Below are 18635 nucleotides of genomic sequence, written 5' to 3' on the forward strand. Positions count from 1 at the left end.
GTTTCATTAATTCTGTGAGAGAATATAAAATGAGACAGCTAGCACAGGTTTTTATAAAGTCACAAATACAGCCTAGCAATTCCATAACTCAGTATTTACCAAGTAAATTAAAAACATATAAAAATAGATGTTCACATAATCCTGTACATGAGTGTTTATAACACCTTTATTTATAATTACCAAAAAAATCAAGGATGCATCCACAGACAGGTATACAAACAGTGGTAAATCCATGCAATGAATGCTAGTCAACAATAAAAAGAAGTAAACTAGTGATTCATATAATAATATGGATTAATATTAACTACATTTTGCTAAGTGCTAGAAGGCATACATGAAAGGCTACATGTTGTATGATCCCGTTTAATGACATTCTGGAAAATACAAACTGCAGGGATGGAGAAAAGATCTGTGTCTCTTCGGAGTTGGAGTAGAGTTTGATTACAAATGAGGCATAAGCAATTTTTAAATGTGATAAATCTACTCTGTATGGTACTGTTGGTGATGAATGCATGACTTTGTTCAAACCCACAGAATTATATGACAAGAAAATCAAACTTTACTGTATGGAAATTACATAATAATCAGCTGGAATGTTGGGGGATCCCTGGATGGGATGGAGATTTTGACGAATGAATATGACTGTATTAAGGGGGCTGGGACAAAAGCCTCTGACCCAGGGTCAGCAGCGTTTTGACGGGATACTCTAAGACTGAGAGACAAAAGGAACACTACATAAACAGGAATTCTATTTGGTAAGCTTATTTCTCACAGAAGTATGGGTTAACAATTTTGAAACTATTTTATATACCTCTAGGGTCAAATAAATTCTTAAATAAGTGGTAGGTAATGGGAGCTGTGTTTCTGTTGTCACAGTAAGAAGTTGAGATACGTGGCATGTGTGGAGGAGAAGGTTAAAAATCCTTGAATTATACCAGTATGAACTTACATTTATTATAATAAATAAAAAGACAAAGACACACAAAAATAGATATAGATGTATGAGTTCATACAAGCTAATGCGCATATGTGTATTTCCTGGTTCTGTCCACTGAGAGGGTTTATAGGAAAGAACAATGCAGTAACAATGAGCATATCCATGCACCCAGATCTTGTTTTCTAAATGCTATTTTCTAATAATATAAACCAGGGATCCTTGAAAAATGTATGATTTTAGAGCCAATGGACAGAAAAGAGAAAGTGAACTTGGATCACTTTGCAGTTTCAGAAAATAAAGAAAAGATATCCCCCAACCCCTGCCACCAACAACACATGTTCACCAAGAGGAAGGGAGTATGTCAGAAACACTGGAGTAACCAGGAATAGCTCCAAATGACCAAAGCTGGGACAATTTGTGCAATGAAATAAATAATTACAGTATTGATTATAACGCAAAGAATATATCTGTGAATCCTTATTGATACAGATGATTGAGTATATAAGTAGACAGAAGGAACAAATATCCCTTACAAAATAAATTTAAGTAAATATAGAAGGAATTGAGGGAGTTAGAAAATTACCATTAAAATACCACAGGAAAAATGGCTACTGGCAAAATACATTGATGAGTGTTAAAATTAGTGGAGAAAATTCATAAAGGCTGATAAAAAAGAATATTTGCTGCCTCAAAGTTTCTCTGTCCAAATTTTTGTTAATTACCATAATGGTTTTTAACACAAGTTCACAATGTGTTGATCCTGTCTCTAGACTTAAATTGCCTTCTCTGAGGGACTCACTTCTGAAGAATATAGTACAGAAAGGGAGTAACTAAAAATGTGAAAGACACCACTTAGACACTTAATCAAGATTAACACAAACAGTAGTAAGTTTTGTTGATTTCATATCCCTCCTGACATGATGCAATGTAAAGGGCACTTCACCTTTTGGGTGTTTTTCCCAAATTTCACAACCTCCATCTAATCAGGAGGAGACAATCAAGTCAAGGACCATTCTGCAAAATATATGCCCATTTTTCTTCAAAAATGTAAATCAGCTCTGTTCTGCGTTTTGCATCCTCTCTTGGCATGTCGTACTGTCGCCTGTCAGACCCCAGCAGCCAGAATGGTGAAGCAGATCGACAGCAAGTTTGCTTTTCAGAAAGCCTTAAACTGTGCAGGAGATAAACTTGCAGTAGTAGACTTCTCAGTCACGTGGTGTGGGCCTTGCAAAATGATCAAGCCTTTCTTCCATTCCCTCTCTGAAAAGTATTCCAACGTGGTGTTCCTTGAAGCAGATGTGGATGACTGTCAGGATGTTGCTTCAGAGTGTGAAGTCAAATGCATGCGAACCTTCCAATTTTTTAAAAAGGGACAAAAGTTCGGTGAATTTTCTGGAGCTAATAAGGAAAAACTTGAAGCTACCATTAATGAATTAATCTAATCATATTTTCTGAAAACTAGCCACCGGCTGTTTAAAACTGGTAATTTTTTTATTTACGGGAATATCAAATATGGAGACTATATACCCACTGCCATCTGATTGTAAGTGACAATAAAATATTAAGTCTACCCTATAAAAAAAAATGTAAATCATGATTAAAAAGACCAAGAAATGTTCATGTATTGGAGAAGACTAATACATGACAACTGAGTGCAACATGGCATCCTGAATTGAATCCTAGAGCAGAAAAAGCACAAGAGTAGTGAACTGGTGAAATCTGAATAAAGTCTGCAGTTTAGTTGATAATATTTAATTAGTGTTAATGTCTTCATTTAGACAAATGTACTATAGCTTTTTTGTAAGGTATATCCAAAAGGAGAAACTGGGTAAAGCTGAGCAATGTCTGGAGATAATTTTTGGTGTCACAATTAACAAAGGGTGCTACTGTGTAGGCTAGAGATGCTGCTAAAATCCTGAGATGCCCAGAACAGCCTCACGACAAAGAATTATCTGACTGAAAATGTCATCATGTCAGCAGTACCAAGCTGATAATCTCTCATGCACTGAGTGCTTTATTCTATTCTATACTTCTTCATAAAGATCATCAGAAATGGTTTACTTTCAAGCAACAATATACCTTCGCTGTCTTACCTGAGGACCTCTACAATTCCTCAGTCCTTTGTCCTGATTTACTTTTTAGGAATATTTCCTCTCTATTCCACAGGGTAGCATATTGGATTATTACATTGATGATGATACAATAATTGGTAGACATTAGAAAGTAGCAGATGCTTTTGACAAACTTTTAAGATGCATGCAAATTGGAATAAAACAAATTCCACAAAATTTCAAGGACCTGTCACCTTGATGATATATTAAGGGTTTGGTGACATGGGTCAAGTTGAGATATTCTTCCAAAGTGGAGGATTATGTCCTTACTACCATAAGCAAAGAAGAAAAATGTCTAGTAGGCTTGTTTCGATTTTGAAGGTGGCATATACCTCATTTGGCTATTCACTCTGATCCGCTTACTAACTCCAAAACCTGCCAGTTTTGAATGGGAGCCTGAACAAGAGAAGAATATGTAATATATCCAGACTGCTATGCAATTTTATCAGTAACTTGGACCGCATGAACCAAAGATCCAATGATGCTTGAAGTGTATGTAGCTGACTATGAAGAAGTCATTAGATGCTCCTACAGGTGAATCATAGCAATGAATCTGAAGACTTTTTAATAATGTTCAGCCATCTATTATAAATAACTATTTTCATTTAGAAGTAGCTTCAGGGTTTCTCCTGGGCCATTAAAAGCAAAGACTGAACACTTGACCATGAACCACCAATTTAATATGTGACATGAGTTGCCCATAAAGAACAGAGTGATATCTGTTTATATAAAACCATGTACACCATGGAAAGTGCTACAATTTTAAGTATAATTGGTATACAATCTTATGATGGTTTCAAATACACAACACAGTGGTTCAACATTCACCCATATTATCAAGTCCCAACCCCCTCCAGTAAGGTCACTGTCCGTCGGCATATTAAGATGTTTTAAAGTCATTAACTGTATTCTCCATGCTGTACTACCATCTCTGTGACCAGCGTATATTGTGATTGTAAATTATTGTGTCCCTTAATCTTCTTATCCTTCCCCCTCACCCTGAACACTCCCCTTTGGTAACCACTAATCCCTTCTCAGTGTCTATGAGTTTACTGTTATTTTGTTCCTTCTGTTTTGCTTTGTGTTTACACTCTACAAATAAGTAAAATAATTTGGTATTTGTCTTTCTCTGCCTGGCTTATTTCTCTGAGCATAATACCCTCTACATCCATCTATGCTATTGCAAATGGCAGGATTTCTTTTCTTTTTATAGCTGAATAATATTTCATTGTGTATATTTACCACAGCTTTACCATTCACCTGTTGATGGACACTTTGCTTGCTTCCATGTGCTGGCTATTGTAAATAGTGCTGAGTTAAACATAGAGGTACATATGTCTTTTCAAATCGGGGATCTTGTTTTTTTTTTGAGTAAATTCCTAGGAGTAGAATCACTGGGTCAAATGGTATTTCTGTTTTTAGTTTTTGAGGAAACTCCACAGGGCTTTCCACAATGGTTTCACCAATTTACCTTCCCAACAACAGCGTAGGAGGGTTCCCCATTGCATCTTCCCCAGCATTTGTTGTTTCTTGTCTTTTGGATAGTGACCATCCTAACTAGTGTGAGGTGATAGCTAATTGTGGTTTTAATTTTGCATTTCCTTAATGACTAGCAATGTGGAGCATTTTTTCATGTGTCTGTTGGCCATCTGTATTTCTTCTTTGGAGAAGTGTCTGTTTAGGTTCTCTGACCATTTTTTAATTGGGTTATTTGTTTTTTGTGTGTCAAAGCATATGAGTTCTTTATTTTGGGCATTAACCCCTTATTGGATAAATCATTTACAAATATATTATATACTATAGGGTGTTTTTTGTTCTGTTGGTGATGTCCTTTGCTGTACAGAAGATTCTTAGTTTGATGTAGTCCCACTTGCTAAAAAATTTTTTATTTTGTTTCCCTTGTCTGAGGAGATGTGTTCAGGAAAAAGCTGCTCATGTTTATATTCAAGAGATTTTTGCCTATGTTTTCCTCTAAGAGTTTTATGGTTTCAAGACTTACATTCATGTCTTTGATCCATTTCAAGTTTACTTTTGTGTATGGAGTTAGCAATCGAGTTTCATTCTCTTACATGTATATGTCCAGTTTTCCCAAGACCAGTTGTTGAAGAGGCTTTCCCCCATTGTGTATTCATGGCTCCTTTATCATACATTAATTGACCATATATGCATGGATTTATATCTGGGCTCTTTATTCTGTTCCACTGATCTATAGGTATAATCTTGTGTCAGTACCAAACTGTTTTGATTATTATAGCTTTGTAGTAGAGTTTGAAATTAGAGAGCATGACCCCTCCAGCTTTGTTCTTCTTTCTCAGGATTGCTTTGGCTAATTCAGGGTCTTTTGTGGTTTCCATAAGAATTTTAGAACTATTTGTTATAGTTTATTGAAAAATGTGGTTGGTATTTCAATAGGGATTACAGTGAAGCTGTAAATTACATTAGGGAGGATGGCCATTTTGACAACATTAATTCTTCCTATCCATGCGCACAGGTTAGAAGAAAGTGCTACACTTTGTTCTTACTGGAATATATATTTTTTTCTGGGTATGTAATTGCTTTGCCTGCCCTCAATGCTTCTGCCAAAACCAACATACAGTGACTGATAAATGTTCTACACACCATCATGTTACTCTACACAGCATTGCTTTTGACCAAGGAACTTACTATATAGCAAAATGAATGAGGCTTTTTAAAATTAATAATGGAAATTACAATCAGCCCTATATTTATATAATTATTAAATTTTTATGCAATTATTAAAGTTTTTAAAATATAAATTAAAGTGAATCTATTTGCAGTCTTCCAAATCAGCTTTAACATTTTAACATACAATAACTATTTACTGAGCACCGACTGCATTCCTGATGTCTACCAGGACCAAGAAATGAATATAGTAAGTCATAATCCCTCCCCTAAAAGAAATAATAGAAATACTTATACAAACCCCAGGAAATAATAAGAAACTATATGAAAAATATTGGAAATAATAGGTTTCATGAAGTATTTTACAGTGCATACTGTTCTATTATATGACTTGCCTTTAAGGCCAAACACTATTTGGCCTATTTTAGGTGCCTTAATATATATTAGCTGCAAAAAAAGAGTTTTTTGACAATAAAACAACTTCCAGCTGTCAGATGATGCTAATAACCCCATTTCTGCATCTAATTGTACTATTTTATTTATAAACACATAGAGCTTACTAGGCATTAACTTCAGCTCCTTAACAAATACTTATATTGATTCTACTCATATTAATTAACTACTAGTTTGAATTATATCAAATTATCCATATGTTGTGGCTCATTGAATAAAATGGAGACAATAGCACTATAGGAGTTACAATTTAGGCTTCTGGAAAGGTCTCTTATGGTCACACATCATCGATCTCAGAGGCCACCTCAGCCCTGTGTCCTGTTCACTTCATTCACATATCCCATCACTTCTTCCTTCAAAACACAGGCATCAGAGTCATTCAGTGCTTTTCACTCATGAAAATAAGTTCACTAGCTTGTTCAAATCTCCAAGTTTCACTATCCTTACAACACTAAACTACAGTACCTTGAAGGTGGAATGCTCCTTGTGGTCCAAGATAATGACTGTATTATAAATAATGACATCTACATTCTAGTCCAGAGAAGGAAAAAGGGGAAATGATTTGAGGACATTTTCCATAGAGTCCAAGTAGTATTCTCACTTACACCTATAGGGAATTTTTGTCTATTGGCCACATAGACCTTCAAAGGAGATTGGGAATTATAACCCTTAGACTGGGCATATTTGAAATTCATATTTTAAAGGTGGGATGATAATGGGACAGACATTATGGTTGCAGACACACACAACAAATAACATTCTTCATCTCCACATGTTGTGGTTAACTACTGCAGAATAATAAAATAACCTTGAAATAAACACAGAAAGTTTACTGTTATCCAAGACCATTATAGCTTCATAGACACTTCATAAACTATGTAATCTTCTGTAGCTAAATACACTCAAGAGGATTTCATTCTTTGCTGACTGGACATCTATTTTGTTATGTTAAAAGTATTAAAATAAGAAAGGGGCCTTTTCCAAAAGCTTTATTTGCAGATTCTGAATTTATCTATAAAAGTTCAAATTTTTAATTGGAGATCAGATATGCTTATGGAGGTTGAATCTCCATTATTACATTTTTTAAAACTTAATTTTGAAATAATTTCAGACTTATGAAAAGGTTAAAAATACTACAGATAATTTCTATATATCCTTTACTCAGCTTCCTCAAATACTAATATACCATATTATAGTTATCAAAAACCAGGACATTAATAGTAATAAGATGTTATTAACTAATGTATAGACTTTACTAAAAGTTTGCTAATGTATTGACCTATGTGTAGACCTTAGTCAAATGTTGCTGTTTGTCCCACTAATGTCCTTTCTCTGGTCTAGGATTCATCAGGATCACACACTGCATTTACTTCTCAGTTCTTCATATCCTCCAAATCTGTGATGGTTCCTAGCCTTCTTGTCTTTTATGACCTTGACACTTTGGAAGAATATTGGTCAGTAATTTTGTATATTGTCCCTCTTTTGTGTTTGATATTAGTCTCATTATTAGTGATGTTAACTAAAAACTTGACTAAGGTGTTTTCCATCAGGTTTCTCCACTATAGAGTTACAGTTTTTCTCTTTACAATTACATTTTAAAAGGAGACACTTTGGTGGTATGCAAATATCCAGTTTCTCATTATAATTTTTCTCACAAATTTTGGTACCCATTGATGGTTCTTTCCTGCAAAAGTTATTACTGTAGTATATGCCAAAAGTGACTTTCTATTTCCATCATTACTTTTGCATGTATTAATTGGAAACACTACTAATTAAATTAATTCTGGATTTTATTTTCCACTCTACTGTGGCTTTGTCACAGCAGTTATTAACATTACTTTGAAAATAATCTAACATTTTGTTTCCCTCTGCTTTAGGGGGGCACTATTGCTAGTATAACTTTGATTCATTTGTTATTAAGTCTACTCTGTAGGGAAGTATTAAGGATAGTCAATCTTCTTTCTCCTGTCTTTTCTTCATTTCTTCTAAAGCTTTTATTTTTTTATCATACTGCCTTTTTGTCCCCACTTCTTTTCCCTGACTCTGTCTCCTCCCTCATGCTGAAGATATTAGCCATAATATAAGGGCTATGGATGTGATACTTTGAAGAAAAATAAACTAATTAGCAGAAGAGAAAAAAAATGGTATTTTGTTTTGGTTTTATTTCCTGAGCCAGGAAATTGACACATTAGAGAAATGAGAGAAAGCTACTTGATATGGCAAGAATTATCAATGATGCAGTCCTCCTTGCTACTACAGCCTCCAGAAAGACAGGTTGGATGCAAAATTCAAACAAACCAAGGGACTAGTAAGAAAGGAATTAAGAGAACAAGTTGAAATAGAGTAAGTATTCCCTAAAGAGTTTTTAAAATGGAAGAATTTTAACTGGATCTTGAAATAAATGTTTCAGACATTGTTTGAACAAAAGGAGAAACAGACCCTGAGGCCATAGATCAAATGTTCTGAGACTGGGACATGTCACTTAGGAATTCCACAAACAAGAGCAAAGAGAGGCTAGGAAGGTTGTAAAGATGAATGGCTGGGATGATGACTGAGGATCAAAGGATGGGGGTATTTGAAGAATGATTCCAACTAAAAAATAAAAAAATCCTGTAAATTAAGTTTGTTTTTGTCTGAAGGATAGTTAAGGAAGCATATTACATGATGGAATTGCAACTGTCAGGCTAACCTCAAGGGAAAAAAACAAAACATTTTTGGAAGTAATCTTCCTGTGTCCCATTTTACAATGGATAGATAATAGGAACACTTTATTTTGTAATCTCTCTGATAAAGTTAAATAGCCCAATAAACTGAGTCACAACTAAACCTTGGCTCTGTCCTTAACCTTTACATACCTCCAGTTCTTCATCTGCACAACATAAATAGCAAATGAATTGCACATTAACTAGTGTATGTCTGCAAAATACTCCAGGATCCCAAGATAAAGCTTCAGTCCAATACCAGAGATAGTGGCCTAAGGGAAATCACAGCTGATGTCCTTTGCTACTCAAGTGAGCTTGAGCCTTTGCAACTCTTAGTGAACCAGCCTGTCCCATCCTATTAAAGAGACCAGCAAGCATTAGAAGAGAGGAAAGGAGGCTGTGTATCATGCTAGCCCCTGTGCTTTCTAAAGCAGTTTTCCAGAAAACTATATCCCACTTCTTAAATATTTTGTCATGCAACAAGTTTAACAAGAATTCTCACATTATTCCTCCTTGAACACGCTGAGATGTCTTATCCAGAGAATACAGTTTTGTGATTAAAAGAATACTTATAAGCCCTGAGCAAAACAAATTACAACCATAAAAAGACTTGGGCTTGTGACTTTGGTCATCAAACCTAACAATAGTTACCGTTCCTAAGTACTCACTATGTGCATTCATTTTTCTGACCTCTTCTTACATGTGCAAATTATCTCTTGTTTTCTTAAAAAAAAACCATATAGCCAGTATAATCGTGATTCCATTTTCATGGAAAGTAAGTGAAAGGTACAAAAGTTAAGCAACTTGCCCCAAGATGTGAATCCTTAAGTATAACATAATCTAATTAATCTAATTAGATTATTGCCCATTTTCTTTTCATATGATTTTTCATTTTTTTAAGTCAGGTATTTTTTCTCTACCATTGATAACCTTCATGTATGAAAGGAAAACACTTTGTACTCACTTAATTTGTCATTTGATCAAGCTTAAATTCACTGTGAAGTACCTTTCTAAAATTCAGCCTAATAGTGTTTTTTGAATGGAAAAAGAATAATGCTACTTGAAAAGAAGCTAAACCCAAGAAAATCTGGCAGGGGCTAGCATAATGGTGGTGATAAGACATGGCTATCAGAGGGGATGACTACAATGACAACAGCTTGGACTGATACACTATTATATTTGCAAGTTGCATTTTCTTCATTTTTGACTCCAGACTTATTCTGTAGTTGGGTGTTATTCTAAAAAACCTTTTTTCCTATATTGAAACTACATGCTCAATGAAAAAGATTAGACATGTGAAACTATACATAAACACATACAAAAAGTATGTCAACCACAATCTCTTCACACAGAGTTAACCTCTTTTAATAGTTTTGCCAAAAAGCAATGAAAAATGATAACATTATGGCTGGTGTCTGGAACCTAGATAATTCTCTGGGGTATGTAATACTACTCGGAAATCCCATTGGTAAAATGCTGAATGCCAAAGAAGCAAGATGAATAATGATAGGAATTTGAGGATTGAAATTTGGATCACTTAATAATTTGATCAATCATAAATTTACTAATTTTCATAATTGTACTGAGGTTATGTAAGAGAGTGCTCTTGTCCTTAGAAAATATCTGCTCAAGTATTTAGTGATAAAAGGGCATAAAGTCTCCAATTTATCTCTTGAGTGACTCAGAGAAAAAACATAATATGCATACATATAAATATAGAGAGGATGAAAAAGTAATAGGGACAAAAATGTCAATAATTGGTGAATCTGGGTAAAATATGTATGGGAGTTTTTTGTATTATTTTGGCAACTTTTCTGTAAATATGAATTATCAAAATAAGAGCATAAAAAAAGTTTTGGATCACCTGACCAAGTAAGCGGTTTAGATCACTTCACTAGATAAGACTGAGGGCTAATGGAAGAGGGATGTCATAAATACCAACAGTGACCACATGACAAGTTGCAGAAATGAGAACTAAAGAAGAAATATGCCCCTCCATCACTATGACATGTATTTATTTATATATACTTACCAGGTGTGTTTCCTTCCTTGAAATTCCTATATACTAATACAAGACATGTAATTAGCATTAACTTCTATAACTCAATATATTACTTACAGGATATCAAAGAGTGATTTGAGACTAAAAAATTAATGAAACAGATCACCCACAGTTAGTAAAACAATATATGGGGCTATATCTGTAACTTCAAAAACTTAATACATCTGTAATGGAGTCATATCTTGCAAGGCATTGTGAGTGAGACTACTGACACCAGGAGCTGACAGGAATCCCATAGATAAAATTTCAGCTAAATTTTTGAGACAGTATCACTGTTGAAAAAGCCTCTTGCCTGAAGAGACTGATCATCCAAGACTTAAGACAGCCTTTGGGTTGCCCCTTCCCTGAAACTTGGATAGAAAGAAGGCAAATTAAAAATCTCTGCAGTATCCCCAAAGTATTCTCCAATGTGTTCTCACTTAAGGTTAAGGAAAATATCTTTCAGAAGGTTGAGTCAAGAGCCATAAAGAACAATGGATTTGGTGGCTAGTCCCAGGAAGGAGACCTGGGATTTTATCAAGGAACATTGGTCACCCTTAGCTGAGGACTGTCATATCTTCTCAATGGGATTTCAGAATCATTATGGACCAGAGATGGCCCTGTGCATCCATTGTTCTTTCTGACAAGGAGTGTTTACTGTGGTTTTCTGGATTTGTTCAACTCTTGCCTTTTGTGTGTGTGTCTGTGATCAGGGGGTAAGGGACAGAAAAATTGTCTTTAATGTTAATAGGTCTACAAATTAAAAGGAGACACATAGAGATAATGCTGATATTATCACAATTCTGGAACAGGGCTTTTGGGTTCATTCCTTTGGGAAGGGGTTGAGTATATTGTATGTGCATGGGATGAAAAAGCAAATATGTTTAAAGAAGACAATTGCAGTAGGCTATATTATTGTCACAGTATCTCGTCTCCTACTAAGTCCATCCCTACAGGGATGTTAGACTTGCCAACTAGCAGTTTTGTGCCAAGAAATAATAGTAGAGATGATATTTGCTGTTCTGGGAAGTTTTATGAGATGTCATGTGGTTCTGCCACTGCTTTTTTTTTTGTGCCAAGACTGTTTTGGATAAAATGAGTACTTGTCTAACCTGGATCCTTAAGAGAAGAGATGTAAAGTGGAGTGACAAGCAGCCTTTAACTAATATATAACAATGATGAGCATTAAACCCAGGTTTTTGTATGCCACTGAGATTTTGAGATTGTTTATTATTGCAGCATAACCTCGCAAACTCTAACCACTACACTGAAAGATTAGTTAGCAAGAATCAATTTCTACCACAACAGGAAATAAGGCTAGTGTTAGTGATGATAATCACTGAACTTGGAAAGCAGGTATGTTATTTGTTCATAAATAGATTAACAGTTGAATAAATAAATAGTCTAATAGCTTAACAAACACTTATTAAACTACAAGTGCATTCTGGTAACTGTGCTATTTGTGCTGTTTTGATGTCCAGGAATGCAAATGATAAAATTTTGTTACTGTGGAATATTGCAAATTAATGATCTAGGATCAAAAGAAAAAGAGTTTCATAGGAGGCTCATAAAAATTACTGTTTGATTTTGGTTAGCACATGCCAGTGTGAACCAATTGGAAAAGCATGCAAAATATTTAAAAAGAGAATCAAGAATCTGTCACTTAACCTGATAGATATTTGTAAGAGATGTCCCAGATAAGCAGTTAGCAGAACAGTTGGCAGATGAACCAGCAAGGGAATATTTTCCTCCTGGACTTGAGGCTCCGTGGATCACATAAACACACTTGAGTTGAGCAAGTCCTGAGGAAACAGAGTCATGAATCTCCATGATCTAGGAAGCAGTTAGCTGGCATCTCTAATTCTTACACTAACATTCTTTTGGAAGAAACAATAAGCAGAGAATGCCCAAGACTCGTGTTAGATGCACAGCAAGTACAGAAGTAGTGATGGCAAAGGCCTTAATGAGCATGAGATAAATAGACATCTATCAGTTATTTCATGAAATTTAGTGAAATGCTTACATGGCCAAAAACTTATATAATTTTGTTAGTTCGTTTATATAGGGAAGTGATTCAAATTACTAAAATAGAAATCTATATGAAGGAATGATAAACCCTTTTTTGATGATGCAAAATGGATAGTAGGAAGATAGGATTTTATAGTATGGATAATTCTTAGGGAATTATAGACAAAGCTCCATGGGAAGTTGCAGGGACTTACATGTAAGCTCCAGAGCGAGATTCTTCTCTACGGATTGAGGTGATCAACTTCAGGACTCAGGAGGAGATAACCCTATCTAATTGACCTAGAAAAATTTGATGTTATTTAGAAAAAAGAGAACACTCAGAGGATTCACAAATTCCATACTGTAAACAAAGTATCATCCAGAAAAAAATATTTCAATAATTAATTCAATATGTTGTTTGCAGGGTGTTTTTGAAGTTTTTCTTTTTTAACTTTTTATTTTAAACAAATTTTAGACTCACAGAGAAATTGCAAAAGATAGTACAGACAGTCATCATATACGAGTAGTCATATACTTCTCACCCAGCTTCCTCTCAAGTTAGCATCTTGCACTGCTAAAGTACAATTATGCAAACCAGGAAATTAACACTGGCATATACTCGTAATTAGAGCACAGATCTTACTTTATTTGAATTTCACCTATTTTTTTCCACCTATGTACCTTTTCTGCTCCAGGGTCATATCCAGGTTACAAAATTTCATTCTGCTTATATTGGCCCTTCATTTCTTCCAGTCTGTAGCAGTTAACACATTCTTTACTTATGTTTCATGATCTTGACATTTTGAAGAACACTGGTGGGTTATTTTGTAGAATGTCCCTCAGTTTGGGTTTGTCCGATGTTTTGTCAAAAATGAAGTTTTTCAGAAATGAAGTTTGCATTTTATTTTGTCAAGGCTACCATAAAAAAGTCATGTGCATCTCAGGGCATAATATGATAGGGGTCACGATGTCAATATTTCTCTGTACTGATGATATTAACTTTGTTGATTTGGTTAAAATGATGTCTGCTGGGTTTCTCCCTCAAAAAGTTATTTTTTCCTTCCAAATATCTTTTGGAGAGATACATGTATCTTACTTCTCTTCAAATTTTGCCCAGTGAACTTTAGCATCTATCAATGGAACTTGTTTGCCACAGTTACCATAGTGTTTGTCTAATGGTGAATTTCTACTTCCTTGTCTCTTTCTACATTATTAATTAGAATTCTTCTATATAAAATAAATGTCCTTATTCAATTATTGTTCATATTAAAATGGACTCTTGGATATTTATTTTATTTTATGTGTTAAAATCCAATTGGATTAAAATCACCAATGGGTTAAGGTCACCCTTTTTTTGTTCAAATTGTTCCAGCTTTTGCTATTAGAACTTCTTCCAGATGGCTGCAGTGTCCTTTAGACAAACTCCCACCATTTATTAAGTAATTCCAAGACCTGGGCTATGAATGTTCTCATTGCTTCTGGATATCATTACTTCTAGTCTCTGCAGCCAAAAGAGGTAAGGAATATATGTATAGGTGGTAACCCATGCATATACTGACATCTACATTTCTATATTTATCTATTTATATAACTGTTAAAACAGTGAGTTTATACTGATAACTGATTCTAGTCAAACACAATACTTAATTTTAGCTTTACCCCTTTCCTTTGAAATTCTTTCCCCAAGAGCGAGAAACCCAGCTCTAGTTGTATATTTACTTATTTTTTTTCATTCCTAGTACACCCATTACATAGTTTCAGAATTGCTAGCCCATACCCCATGAAGGACAAATAATAACAGAAACACACCTACTACTAGATTAGAGCAGTTGTGTAGAGTTCTTTTTAGTCTTTGGCTTCATAGCAAGCAGTCAATGCTTTCTAAGTTAGAAAGTTAGTTGTTTTCCTCTGTATTGTTTTCTTCTGTACACCTTCAATGTAGTTAAGTTATTGATTTGTAATTCAGTTTAGCTCATTTGTTAATGTTTCTGTTCCACATGGATCCCTCCATGTATCATTTTGTCTAATTTTTTAGACAAAAAACTAAAAAATTACTAAATATTACTTTAGCAATCAGCCTATCTGTGAAGCATTATTATATGTCTAAAAATAAGAGACAAACGCATATAATAAGAATGCTACCAGCTCCTTATCCTTGTTCAGAGAAACAATTTCCTTAGTCCCTGGTTTATCATTCCTGTATTTATTTCATACAAATGGGCAACTATGTGTATATGTTCTTATATCCTTTTGCTTCTTCTATGAAGGATAGTACAATATAAAATTATCTCTTTTATAATTTGCTTTTTTGACTTAAAAATATGTTCTACAAATCATTCTATATCAGTTTATTCAGATTTTCTTAGTCTTTTTTTGCAGTTGCATTGCACTCCATTGTTTGCAGGAACCGTGTTTTATGAATCACATTCCTAGATGTATTTGATTGTTTCCCATGTTTTGCAATTACAGATAATGCTGCAATGAATAACCTTGTACATATATGGATTCTTATTATTGAAGGTGTATATTTTTTGTATATTTCTAGGTATTTCTGGGTAGAATGGTAAGTGCACATGTAGTTTTGTTAAACATTAATAAGTTTTCCTACTGATGGGATCTACTAATTTGGATCAGTAGATCCCATTAGGAGTAATGAAAGTTTATGTTTCCCCACAGCCATGCTGGAAAATTTAACATTTATGTATATAATTTTTGCACATCAGATAAGTGATAAATAGTATCTTAGCATTGTTTTAATTGTCATTCTCTAATTATGAGTGATTTGAGTATTATTTTTATATTTGAGGACAATTTTTTTAATTTTTGTAAGTTTTCAGTTCATGTCTTTTTCTCATTTTTCTGTCAGGTTTTTGGTCCTTTGTTCCTTTACTTTTAAAAGGACTTACCTTTTGCTTGTTTTGTATGTTGCAAATATTCTTTCCAAGTTAATCAGATTTTTGTTTAAGATTCTTTTATACAATCACTTTTTCTTCAGAACACTTTTTTTTATTGCCTTTGGATTTTGGATCTCATTTACAAAGCCTTTTCCTATACTGAGACTAAAGAGAAATTCACTGGTGTTTCTTTCTAGTACACCAATGGCTTCAGTTTTTACATTTAAATACCTAGTTCTTTTGCAGTTTATTGCCATGAGTGGTGTGAGATACAAATTTAATTTTAACTTTTTCCTAATGACTACCAAGTTGTCCTATTAACATTTATTAATAATTCAATCTTTACCCCAATGAATTAAATGCAGTTGTTTATACATTATATTTCTACATGTATTTAAAGTTTTAAAAACTTTTTCTTCATATAGATTTTGCACATTTCTTGCTAAATTTATGTCTATATAATTTGATGTTTTTGTAGTCATAAATGCAATGATCTTTGCTACTATCTTCTCTATTTGTTATTTGTGCATGAATATTCTTGATTTTGTGTTTTAATTTTATATCCTTCTAAATTTGAGTTCATTAATATTTGACAGGATTTATTCTTTGGAAGTTTTAGGTATATGTTAACATTATCTACAAACAGAGATAGTTTGTTCCTTCTTCACTAATTTTTATATCTCTGATTAAACTTGTTTAATTGTCCTGATTAATAATATTTCTACTATAATATTAAACAGAAGTGGAGATATGGTAAAAAGATAGATGATAGGTTGACAGATAGATTGATAGATAGACAGATATAGATAGGTAGACAGATAGACACAAAGATATAGATACAAAATCATGTAAGAAAGTACCTGTCTATTCCTATATTGAGTTTTCATCATCAAGGCATACAGAATGTTGTCAAAGGTTTTTTAATATCTATGAAGATAATCATGTGATATTATATTGAGCTAAGATGAAGGAAGCAATAAATGTGGATTAGTGAGAAGGTAAGTTATGGAGGAAATCTGGAGGAAGATTGACAAGTAGAAAGTCTCATAGAAAAGGATAAAACTTGTAGTGTGCACAGTGTGGTATGATTTATATTGACACGAAGGAGTCATTCTTAATGCACATAAATCTAACAGTTTTTTTAAAAAATGTGAATTATTTTTCTGAGACATATGTATATTTCTGAAAGCATGATGAGAAAGATATTTTATGAAAAACTAAGGACCAGTGAAGTAGAGAACTATCTTTTTATTCCTCCTGTTTTTATAGAAACTTTCCAACAATGAAATGTGATTTCACAATGAATACTTAGGAATACTTAGGAGTGATTACACATGATAACCAACCCATTGTATAATTTATTTGAGGTTTTAAAAGACTCCCAGATGCTTTAAGTCCTTAAACCTTCCAAAGTAATTTCCTACATATTTTATTATTATGAGATGAGATGATTAAAATATTGGTGTTCAGATAGTTCAAGATCTATCTGAGTATCTATCAAAATTTAAAATTAAATGTAAGAAAAAATGGAGACAGGGTTTAAAGAATAACTCGAGTTTTACGAATTTTTTTTCTTTTTTGTTTAATATGTTTGATAATATCATTTCTTATCAATCAAATACTTCCCAGTCAAGGAAAAGCACCTTAGTCTATTTTTCAGCATGTGGTCTCCAGTTACAGGATTCAGTTTTAATTTCTACTAGTTTTTTTGTCCCCAAAAAAAGCTTTCAAATGTATATATGCATACCCTCCCTCAAAAATTATCCTTATCTTGATATGACTTTTAATAATACAATATTCAATTAAAATATCAATGGAATAAAAACTAGACTCTCTTATGAAACTAAAATACCCATGTATAATTAATGGATAGACCTCAGAGTAAATAGTATCTTCACAGTAAAATCATTACTCCAGTTTAATAGGTCCTATGACATATCCAGTTTGCCTCCAATTTGTAGAAACATGAGTTCTGAAGGGTTTTTAATAGCACAACTCACCATAGGAAACTAGAAAACAAATACAAACTAAATTCGTCATTAGAGCTGGTTTAGACATTCAGTAATTAATCCATCAAGAGCTGTAGGAGTCATGAAACATTTAAATATGCATACAGAAATCTGCTAAAAAGGTAGACTGAATCTTAGAATTAAAACTATGGAATTAGAGCTATAAAATTTAAAAGGCCAATTTCAAATACTGTCATTTTATTTCTCTAAGAATAATAAATACTAATAACCTTTGGAGATAGTATTCAACATTATTAAGAATAGTACTTTTAAAAAGAAGGAAAAAATGTAATTTTCTTTACCAAATAATAGTGGTATAAATTCATTAAAATATCAACAAAAAAAGTAGAAGAATTATAAGAACAATGTCAAATCATAGATTTCTATTGTTTTCCTATTAGCTCCAGTATTCTCTGTGTTCATGTAGGTACTCTGCAATTGAAATCATGGGGAAAACCCCCAACCCCACCATGTAATTATCTGGCTAAAATAATGCACAGGGGAAAAAAAAACAAAAAACTGAACTTGTGACAACACAAGTTAAATTTGAAGATGTGATTGACTTTGTCAATATAAATAAGTAAACAGGAAATTAAGGGCATTTCTATGACGTTTTTTGTAAATGTTTCAATAAGTCTTCTTGTTTTAGCTTCCTAGAGGAGGAGGTTCAAATGCTTGCTTATTTTCCTATTTTCCTATTTTCCTATTCAGAACAAGCTAACCCGATTAGTTGGAAGATAAAGAATATGTTTTAGAATTACAAGTAATTTCTCACTAATTCCACTTCCCAGGGAAGCACACCTGAATGGAGAGGGGTATGGAGTAGTGATTATGAAGG

At 33.5% G+C, this 18635-nt stretch overlaps 1 protein-coding gene across 1 annotated transcript; it reads left to right on the forward strand.

The window, feature by feature from the left end:
- The first annotated feature begins 1996 nt into the window (after nt 1-1996).
- LOC118913664 (thioredoxin-like) lies at nt 1997-2447 on the forward strand. The gene has a single exon (XM_036887784.2). The coding sequence runs from the start codon at nt 2062-2064 to the stop codon at nt 2377-2379; it is 318 nt and encodes a 105-aa protein (XP_036743679.2). The 5' UTR covers nt 1997-2061; the 3' UTR covers nt 2380-2447.
- The last annotated feature ends 16188 nt before the right edge of the window (nt 2448-18635 follow it).

The sequence above is a fragment of the Manis pentadactyla genome, chromosome 1, assembly GCF_030020395.1.
Source record: "Manis pentadactyla isolate mManPen7 chromosome 1, mManPen7.hap1, whole genome shotgun sequence".
Taxonomy (NCBI): Eukaryota; Metazoa; Chordata; class Mammalia; order Pholidota; family Manidae; genus Manis; species Manis pentadactyla.